Here is an 11,088-nt window from a genome sequence, read left to right on the forward strand (position 1 = left end):
ACCGTTATCGTATCTATATCGAGATATGAACATTCAAGACATTAATAACGGAAAAGCAACGATATAAACGATATATTTCCGCTCGCCCTGCTTGTAAAGCTCGAGCAGTCTCCAAAAACATTACTTTTAAGATTGCCCTTGAACGCACCACTACCGCCAGCCAACCACAAAGCTTATTTCATGCTTGCTGTTGATCGACAGCTGAAGCCAACCAATGACAAACATAGGAGGGTGGGAGTGAGGGAGACGGCCTGAGATGCACACAGCCACACACACAGGAGCGGAGAAGAGCGGAGAAATCAAAACGGAGGAAAAGAGACATGAGTGCGAAAGATAATGCGGCCGGTGGCGGTGCAGAATCAAATTTGGTGCCAAAACACAAATCCTCCTCCATTATTTGGAGGTATTTTGGTTTTAGACAGGATGATGTCGACCAGCGCGAGGTGTTGTGCAAGTCGTGCTTGGTGAAAATTGCGACGAAGCAAGGGAACACAACCAACTTGTTTCACCACTTGAAACAACACCACCGTGTGCTGCACGATGAGTGTATGACATTAAAACAAACACCGGGGACCTCTCAGTCATCCCTTAAGAGGCCCAAGCAAACTATGATTGCTGATGCGCTTGGTAGTGTTACACCATACGAGTCGACGTCCAGCCGACACAAAGCCATTACAGAGTCAATTACATATCACTTAGCTAAAGACATGGCACCCGTGTACACCGTGTCAAAAGAAGGCTTTAAAAAAATGGTCCACACGCTGGATAAGCGTTATAAAATACCATCCCGAACACATTTCAGTCAAGTGGCCATACCAAAACTCTATAATGAATGTAAAATGAATGTTGAATCCGAGCTCCGCGAAATAGATAATTTCGCCACAACCACGGACCTGTGGTCGAGCCGGACAACCGAACCTTACATCAGTTTAACGCTCCATTTTATAACTAAAAACTTCGAACTCAAAACCTGCTGTCTGCAGACGTCCTTCTTCCCCGGGGAGCATACAGGGGATAATATAGCGCAGGAGATGAGAGGTGCGTTAGCAGACTGGGACTTGAAGGAGGACCAACAGGTTTGCGTGACGACTGATAACGCATCAAACATGATAAAGGCTTTGGAGCTGAATGGCTGGACGCGTCTTCAGTGCTTTGGACACAGGCTACACCTGGCAATAGGTACGTTTTGCTATTTTTATTTTAATAACTTTGAGAGGGGGAGAGAGGTGTGTGTGTGTGTGTGTGTGTGTGGGGGGGGGGGGGGGGTGTCCGTGTATTTGCGGCCATCAGTTTTTTTTTTTTTTTTTTTTATTACAAAATAAAAATAGAGAAATAAACCAAAATAATCCGAGGTAGTATCCAAGGATACTGAAAACAAGGATTGGACAAATGGGGGGATTGCACATGCGCAGTAATAAATGAAAAAAGTTGTTTCTGGTTCTTTTGTTGATCAGATTGAAAATTAACAGTTTTAGATTTTTAAATGTTGAAAAAGAAAATAAATCAAATATGAAACCTGGGAGTGAAACATGAGTTTAATCTGTAATCTGTCTTCACTCCATCGTTTTTTATTATCAAAACAAAAGATGGGAAACAGATTATTTTGGATTATTTCTCTATTTTTATTTTGTCATTTCAAAACAAAAAAACGGATGGCCGCGAAGTCCATGGACCAGAGGGGATGAGGGTGAGAGAGAGAGAGAGAGAGGGGGAACAATTTGCATTAATATGTGGTTATTTAGCTATTGTAGTATACTCGCTAATTATTTTGTACATCTATTTTTTCTAGAAAACGCAGTGAAAGGTGACAACCGGATCAGCCGTGCAACAGGTGTCTGCAAAAAGTTAGTGTGCCACTTCTCACACAGCTGGAAAAAGAGAGTGGCACTTGATCAAGCCCAGAAGCGCCTCAACCTTCCAATCCATGGACTCATAACTGAGTGTCAAACTAGATGGGGGTCTAGGGTGCTCATGATTAACAGGATTCTGGAGCAGCAGAAAGCACTCCACGAGGTCCTCTCAGAGGACAGAAACACCCGGCACCTAATTCTTGGACATCAAGATCTGGATGTGCTGGAGTCAGTCAGCAAGGCACTGGGACCACTGCTTGAATTCACGGATGCTCTGTCAGGGGAGGATTACGTTAGTGTTTCACACATCAAGCCAGTACTCAACCTGTTTAACACAACCATCTTGGCACCAGAGGAGGATGACACTGATATGACCAAGTCCTTAAAAAAGAAAATGTTGGAGTACATGAATAGCAAGTATGAAGACGGAGTCACACAAGAGCTCCTGGATATGGCATCCTTCTTAGATCCAAGATACAAGACACAGTACATCAGTGTTAATGACGTCCCCAACATCAGAGCCAGACTGGTGTCAGAGATGAAGACACTTATGGAACACAAGGTAAAAATAATGCTTAGAATGGATTAAATGAGAACAGTTCCTTTCATTTAAATTTAGTTGAATTGTGTTATTCATAGAGTGATGATAATTAATATATTATATTGTATTATAATATAAACTAATTATTTTTTTCTTCTTCTTTTTTTCCTATTTTCTAGCATTCTGTTGAGTCCACCAGAGTGGAAGAAGTTTCACCCCCACCCACCAAGATGGCTAAAAAGTCGTTGGCAAGCTTCTTCAAAAAATCCACTGCAAGTGCCCCAGTACCAATCGATCCCTCTGCTGCCATAGAAGCTGAGCTGAGTGCCTACCTGCTGTCCTCCACCATTGACAATGAAGAGGACCCCCTTCTGTGGTGGAGAACTCACAAAGTCAACTTTCCCCAGCTCAGCAACATGGCAAGAAAATACTTGTGCATGCAGGCCACTAGCTCTCCCTCAGAGAGAATTTTTAGTGCATCAGGAAACATTGTGAGTTGTGAGAGGTCCTGTCTGAAGCCAGACATGGTTAACAAACTAGTGTTCCTGGCAAAGAATCTGTAACTACTGTGCTGTAACTACCTCTGTTCTGTTATGCATTTTCTGCATACTGTTATGTTGTCATACAAAGAATATAAGATGTTGCACTTGAATGCACTTTCAATGTTTCACCTTCCACCAGCTACTGCATTGGTTATTTTTCGTTAAAGCGGAGCTACAGTTAAATATTTTGATTATTATTTATTATTATTGAGACTTTATGTTAATGTTGATGACTGGCAGTGAGTTCTAATAAATAAAACTGCACTCTTTTGATTTCTGATGTTTTTATTTTTCTGAAAAATGCTTGGTTTTCACCAAAACCGTAGTCATATCGTATCGTATCGATATCGAGATATCTGGCATGAATATCGAGATATGAAATTTTGTCCATATCGTTCAGCCCTACTTTCAATACACATGCATACATACAGATATAATTTGCTGCCCATTTCTCTACATAAATATACACAAATCTACCCATTCACTCAATAGTGTTATCTGCAGGCCCCCAAAAACCCTAAACCATATTTTCAGTATTCCAGTTATTTTATCGTCTGAAAAATGGTTCAAATGTTATTTTATTGTCTGAAAAATGGTTCAAATATGTTATTTTGTTATTTGAAAAATTTTAAATTTGTTTTTGTTGATGAGAAAATGTTTCTCCTTTTTCTTATTTTTGTGAGGGGGATATATATTGTTTTTTGGCACTACCTTGTTCTCTATAGCTGATAGAGCATGAATTACTCCTATGTGGGATCAATAAAGTTCTTATTTTTGCCATCTGAGAAAATTAAATATATTATATTTGGTGCCTAACTGTTTCCAGAGTATATTAGTGCATGTGTGAATGAATAAATGAGACGTAAAACTAGTGCTGGGCGGTATGACCAAAAATTTATATCACGGTATTTTTCAAAATTATATCGGTTTCACGGTATATCACGGTATTTTTTTTTTCATGCACAACTGGGTGATAACCACATTTTCTAATGATTTGGAAAGGAATTGCTGCAGTAAATTGGCTTAGAATGGCCTATTTTACTGTCATGAGGAGGAAATATTGTAGGAAAACATTAATGTCCACATTAGTATAAATACAGGTTTGCATGGCCTCACAAAATGATGCCGTTTACAATGAGGTGGCAGCACTTATGATTCTAATGTAGGGCTGAACGATTTTTGAAAATAATCTAATTGTGATTTTTTTTCCTCAATATTGCGATTGCGATTTAATATGCAATTATTTTTTTCAAGGTCCTGTTCTCATGTATTTCTCAACTACACAAGCAATAAATCAGTCTGTTTCAAGTAGATTTTCACTTGAAATAAATAGAAAAATCTGCCAGTGGAACAAGATTTTTTTGCTTGTAATAAGAAGATAAATCTTGTCCCACTGGCAGATTTTTCTACATATTTCAAGTGAAAATTTACCTGAAACAGGTGAAAATGGTCAAATAAGTTATTTTTCTGGTGATGAGTCTAAATGTTGAAATAGCAGTAAAACCACATTCATTGATGAAATGACATAAGGGATGGAAAGGAGGGATGGCAGTTTTACAGGGGGGATGATTTGGACCGCTTTTATTTCAGGGGGGATGATTTGGACCGTTTTTATTTCAGGGGGGATGATTTGGACCGTTTTTATTTCAGAGGGGATGATTTGGACCGTTTTTATATCAGGGGGGGTGCCATCACATCGCCCCTCATCCCCCCTCAACTCGAGTACTGCTCACAAGGAACTGAGAACGTCTTCATAAATAACTCAAAAATCCCAGAGAGAAAAAAAAACCCAGCAAACTAACAAACAAACCAATAAAGCTCAGAGTTAACAAAACTAACCAGCTATGAACAACTGCAGCCGCGGCTGTCTAACCTCCTGATGAGCTGACGGGCTGCAGGTGGTTTAAGGCTGATTTATGGTTCCGCGTTACACCAACGCAGAGCCTACGCCGTAGGGTACGCGACCTACGGCGTAGGCTCTGCGTTGATTTAACGCGGAGCCATAAATCAGGCTTCACAGCACGACACACGCCCCCTTGCCGACTCCGCGCTCATATATTTAATACATTTATAAAGCCCATATATTTATTAAGTCTCACTTGGCCGAGCCCTAACGCTGAGACCATGGTAGATTTAGGTTACCGTATTTTCGCGACCATAAGGCGCAACTTTTTTTTTTTTTTTTAAATGTGCCGGGCGCCTTTTGAAACGGTGCGCCGTGTCTATTACCTGAATTACAGTAATGTCAGGCCGGCCACCATGAGAACGGTAAAGGGAGAAGGGGGCGGGTGAAGCCCCCGTGAGTTGCGACGTGAATGAGACCATCCACTGAGCTGTTTAATGAGACCAGATGATGAAGACTTTTAAGGATTTGCTTGATGTGTAAAGTGAAATAAAATACAATCAAACTAAGTTTTGCTCCGCTCTATTTAAATAAGCACACTTGTGTGTGTGTGTTCTGCAGCGCGCGTGTGTTTTGCATGTCAGAACCGAGGAAGCACCTGCCGTGGGGTTGCGGGTCCGATCGCCGCATCCCCGCTGCAGATCCGGCTGAAATGCCGGTTCTCTTTCCCCGGAAGCCCCTACTACAAGTCCATGTGGGTTCCTGCGGTCCCGGCCGGTCGGAACCGGTGACTTTCCCCGGTTAAAGCCGCGGTGATGGGCGCTGCTCCTCCTGACTTCCTGGTTCCCAAAGCGGTCCGATCGACCTGGTTCCCGCCCGCTTTACGAGAAGGGATTTCTGGGGTCTGTCTCAGGTCTGACCAGCTTCACCCTCCGAAATTTGCAGCCAAATCTGTCGGTTACAAACCCGGTACCGGATCCCGACATGCGCGGGTGTGTTCGCGGCGCGACACACATACTTACTGGTTTATGTGGCGCTGGCCTGGCGCAGCTGATGGACAGAAACTGTATGGTGATTTTTAAAAGAAAAACTTTGCATAAGACGTTTCCAGCCGGAGTCATTATAAGGGCCAATGAAACGAGGGGGCTGGATGAAGGGATGATGATCAAGAAGCTGAGACAGGTCTGGAAATTTGGACTGGCGCAGCTGAATTAACGGAACTCCTGTCGCATACAACCCGGTACCGGCTCCCCGACAGCGCGTGTGTGTGAGCGGGACCAGCGCGAGGGTCCCGGGACCGCCGCGGGTCCAGCGCGGGGGAGCAGACGGGGAGCGGACCGGTCCAGCGCGAGGGAGCAGACAGGGAGCGGGACCCGGGACCGCCGCGGTCGGGATTTTTAAAAGAAAAGCGTTCCCTAAAGAGACTTTTCCAGCCAGAGTGAAATGAAAAGGGCTGGATGGATGAGGAGATGATCAGTGGCTGAGACAGGTTTATGTGCAGCAACCCGGTGGTTTTTTTAAATTCTTTAATGCAGAAACAGAATATGAACCTTTGAAGGGTTTGATTGATGTGAAAAGTGAAATAAAATATCAAACTAAGTTTTGCTTCCGCTGTATTTTTAGCGTGTGTGTGTTCTGCAGCACGCGTGTGTGCAGCTCCGTCTCCGTAGACGGCGCCTTTTGGGTCGGTGCGCCGTATGTGTGTTTTAAAACCAAAAATGACACACAAAACTGAGGGTGCGCCTTTCCACACAGTGCGCCATATGGTCGCGAAAATACGGTACACGCGGCACTGTTGACTTTTCCCTGCCGGCTCTGCTAACTCGCAACGTGACCAGATCACGTGACTGGTCAAATCGCAGCCTTTGCGGTTAAAAAATCTTGTTTCGGCACAATTTCCCCTGTGTCATGTTCTGGAACAGTTGTGGGACTTTCGTTTTCAGCCATCTTCACCCATATGTGTCCGCTGTAAACAATGCAACTGCTAAACAGTCCCCTCACAAACAGTGTCCAGCGGCGCGGCGTTCCCAACATTGTTTACGCTACTCAACGGTATTACGGTATATGAAAAATTCATATCATAAGAAAAATAAACACCGGTATTCGGTATGAACCGGTATACCGCCCAGCACTACGTAAAACGTACATTTATTTGTAGAAAGATGCTTTATGAAAATAAGTCCATTTACTTGTATTAGTTTACAGTCTTGAACATCCAATATGGCGGCGACGGTGACGTATCAGCAGCTCCAGGGGGCAGAGCCAAAGATCATCTATACAGAAGATAGCGCATTACCGTTACTGCCAATGGTATGAAATGGTATCCACTTCCTGTCTCCTAAGTGGGCGTGGCCGCCCCTCTGACCTCACTTCCTGTCTCTTAAGTGCTGCATGTAAAGTACTGACTGAGTGCTACGCGCCGACTAGTGGTGGGAAGGCTGTGTTGCTACTGTAGCCTGGCGTGAGCCTGTGAGTCCGAGCTCTATGCTTTATGGCTTTATGGTCCCGCGTTTCATCTGACCTTCGGCCGCATGTCTTGGACACTCGGGTGAAGAGAGGGGCTAAGCTGTCAACTGATCACCACCTGGTGGTGAGTTGGATGCGCTGGTGGAGGAGGAGGCTGGACAGACCGGGCAGACCCAAACGGATTGTGAGGGTCTGTTGGGAACGTCTGGCCGAGCCCTCTGTCAGGGACATGTTCAACTCTCACCTCCGAGAGAGCTTCTTTCAGATCCCGTGGGAGGCGGGGGACATTGAGTCTGAGTGGACCATGTTCTCCATTGTCGACACGGCGGTTCGAGGTTGTGGTTGTAAGGTCTCCGGTGCCTGTCGTGGCGGCAATCCTAGAACCCGGCGTTGGACACCGGAAGTACAGGATGCCGTCAGACTGAAGAAGGAGTCCTACCGGGCTATGTTGGCCTGTGGGACTCCTGACGCAGTAGATAGGTACCGGAAGGCCAAGCGAGCCGCGGCTCGGGCAGTCTTGGAGGCAAAAACCCGGGTCTGGGAGGAGTTCGGGGAGGCCGTGGAGGAAGACTTTCGGTCGGACTCGAGAAAATTCTAGCGGACCGTTTTGGCGCCTCAGAAGGGGGAAGCAGTACTCTGCCGGCACCGTTTATGGTGCTGGTGGGGAGATGTTGACCTCGACTGGGGACATTGTCCGACGGTGGAAGGAATACTTCGAGGATCTCCTCAACCCGACTGACATGCCTTCCACTGAGGAAGCAGAGGGTTGGGGACTCGGAGACGTGCTCATCCATCACCCAAGCCGAGGTCACTGAGGTGGTTCATAAGCTCCTCGGTGGCACCGGGGGTGGATGAGATTCACCCTGAGTACCTCAAGTCTCTGGATGTCGTAGGGCTGTCTTGGTTGACACGCCTGCGACATCGCATGGAGGAAGGGGACAGTACCGCTGGAGTGGCAAACCGGGGTGGTGTTCCCTCTGTTTAAAAAGGGGGACCGGAGAGTGTGTTCCAACTATAGGGGGATCACACTTCTCAGCCTCCCCGGGAAAGTCTACTCCAGGGTACTGGAGAGGAGATTACGGCCGATAGTTGAACCTCGGATTCAGGAGGAACAATGCGGTTTTCGTCCCGGTCATGGAACACTGGACCAGCTCTATACCCTCCGCAGGGTGCTCGGGGGTTCATGGGAATCTGCCCAACCAGTCTACATGTGTTTTGTGGATCTGGAGAAGGCATTTGACCGTGTCCCTCGTGCCATTCTGTGGGGGATGCTCAGTGAGTATGGAGTCCGGGACCCTCTATTAAGGGCTGTCCTGTCTCTTCCATGCCTGGAACACCTCCCTAGGGAGGCGTCCAGGAGAATCAGAATCAGAAAGCCTTTATTGTCACTGGACTGGCGTCCCAGCACCGTGAAATTTGGACCAGTACAACCCATCAAGATAACAGACAAAACAAATAACAACATGAGACCTGAGTCAACTGGTGCTTAAATTGGATCAGAGAAAGGATGACATTGGGGATGGGGGAGGGAAAAAAAGGCATCTTCACTCTGTGTATGAATACCCAGAGTGAAAGTGCAAAAAAACACCTCAGCAACATGACAAATTTACCCCAAGTGAGCACCGCAGCCGTTTCAGCGCGGCTCTCAAACCTGTTGACTGTGTTAGGGGGACTGATAAGAGGGGGGGCCGAGGAAGGCGTTGACTTTGGAGGGAGGTGTGGTTATCAGCAAGTGTGTGTGTGAGCGGTAAGTCTGTGAAACTTCGCCTTAGAGCTGCTCTCAGCCAATGTCCTTGATGTTATCAGACGGCCTGGTACAGTTCTGATCCAGGTCCACAGACCCGGTACAGTTCTGATCCAGGTCCACAGACCCGGTACAGTTCTGATCCAGGTCCACAGACCCGGTACAGTTCTGATTCAGGTCCACAGACCCGGTACAGTTCTGATCCAGGTCCACAGACCCGGTACAGTTCTGATCCAGGTCCACAGACCCGTACAGTTCTGAAACAGGTCCACAGACCTGGTACCGTTCTGAAACAGGTCCACAGATGTTCCTGGGAGAGGGGAGGGTTAGTGGGGGCACAGTCCCTTGTTTTCATTCCACCAGGGAGATTGTGACTGGAGCGGCCGGCCAAGCTGCTCTGTCAAGGTCAGATTATAGAATCAACAATTGTATTGAAAGGAAACAGGCAGACTCCAGTAAATACATTTGCCTTGCCTTTTCCGTCTGCCTTAAGTCTCTGGTTCATCAATGGCGACTCCAAACAGACGAATTGTGATCAATTCCCGCCAAGCCGAGCTTCCAACTTCTACAAGATCCATCTTGCCAAAGAGCTCAAAGACCGCCGCTAGCCTGCGATTCTGTTCAAGAATCACATCCAGCTTGCGGTCTTACTGCTTCTCCCTTCTGAGGCGCCGAACGGTCCTCCAGAATTTCCTCGAGGCCGACCGAAAGTCTTCCTCCATGCTTTCACCGAAACTCCTCCCAGACCCGGGTTTTTGCCTCCAGGACCGCCCAAACTTGGTCCACTCGGACTCGATGTCCCCCGCCTCCCCCGGGATCTGAGAGAAGCTCGATGAATCCAGAATGTATGACATTTTTAGGGCCCGAGCACTTACACTGCGAAGGCCCTATTGTATTTGTAGGAATTTTTTCTTTCTTTACTCTTAATTCCCAAATAAGAATTGATACGGGAATCGATAAAAACCGAATCGTTAGGCAGAATGAAAAACGGTTGGAAGATCTTATCAATACCCATCCCTATTAATGAACTATTTTGATGGTTTTCGTGTTAGTAGCTTTAACCATTTACACTTTTGATTTGACGTACTGAGATGTTTCATCTGAAGGTTTCTGGCTGTCAATAACAGCACTGAGACAGACAGCACTTTATAGAAACTGAAAAGCTTTTGTGAGTCGGCTAACAAGATGATTTAATTCTTCTTCTCTGTCCTTACAAAAACATAAAGGCAAAGAGAGACCCACAAGTTTTCGTTGTGATCACTGCAAGAAAATCTTCACCACTTCATCAGGTCTGAGAAAACATAAGATGATTCACACTGGAGAAAAACCGTTCACCTGTGATCAGTGTGGAGCAGCTTTTACCCAACGAGGTCATCTAAGGACTCACGAACATATTCACACTGGAGAAAAACCGTTTAGGTGTGATCAGTGTGGAGCAGCTTTTACCACATCAGGTGATCTAAGGACTCACCAACGTATTCACACTGGAGATAAACCGTTTAGGTGTAATCAGTGTGGAGCAGCTTTTACCCAACAAGGTCATCTAAGGACTCACGAACGTATTCACACTGGAGAAAAACCGTTTACGTGTGATCAGTGTGGAGCAGCTTTTACCACATCAGGTGATCTAAGGACTCACCAACGTATTCACACTGGAGATAAACCGTTTAGGTGTGATCAGTGTGGAGCAGCTTTTATCACTAAAAGTAAACTAAAGATTCACCAACGTATTCACACTGGAGATAAACTGTTTAGGTGTGATCAGTGTGGAGCAGCTTTTATCACTAAAAGTAAACTAAAGATTCACCAACGTATTCACACTGGAGATAAACCGTTCAGATGTGATCAGTGTGGAGCAGCTTTTACCCAACAAGGTAGTCTAATGACTCACCAACGTGTTCACACTGGAGATAAACCGTTTAGATGTGATCAGTGTGGAGCAGCTTTTAGCACATCAGGTAATCTAAAGATTCACCAACGTATTCACACTGGAGATAAACCGTTTAGGTGTGATCAGTGTGGAGCAGCTTTTACCCAACAAGGCAATCTAAGGGCTCACCAACGTATTCACACTGGAGATAAACCGTTCAGATGTGATCAGT

At 45.8% G+C, this 11,088-nt stretch overlaps 1 protein-coding gene across 1 annotated transcript; it reads left to right on the forward strand.

Annotated features, from left to right (window-relative positions):
• Window positions 1–2,143: 2,143 nt before the first annotated feature.
• Window positions 2,144–3,018, forward strand: LOC133442160 (zinc finger BED domain-containing protein 4-like). Its single transcript, XM_061720118.1, has 2 exons — window positions 2,144–2,412; window positions 2,571–3,018. Exons 1-2 carry the CDS (start codon window positions 2,221–2,223, stop codon window positions 2,952–2,954), a joined length of 576 nt encoding a protein of 191 aa, XP_061576102.1. The 5' UTR covers window positions 2,144–2,220; the 3' UTR covers window positions 2,955–3,018.
• The last annotated feature ends 8,070 nt before the right edge of the window (window positions 3,019–11,088 follow it).

Source organism: Cololabis saira, chromosome 4 (assembly GCF_033807715.1).
Source record: "Cololabis saira isolate AMF1-May2022 chromosome 4, fColSai1.1, whole genome shotgun sequence".
In the NCBI taxonomy this organism is placed as follows: Eukaryota; Metazoa; Chordata; class Actinopteri; order Beloniformes; family Belonidae; genus Cololabis; species Cololabis saira.

Excerpts from the sequence above, each read along its gene's own strand:
- LOC133442160 (XM_061720118.1), top strand. The coding sequence starts at position 2,221 with ATGACCAAGTCCTTAAAAAAGAAAATGTTGGAGTACATGAATAGCAAG. Across the intron at positions 2,413-2,570 it reads AGACACTTATGGAACACAAG|CATTCTGTTGAGTCCACCAG; the intron begins GTAAAAATAATG and ends CCTATTTTCTAG.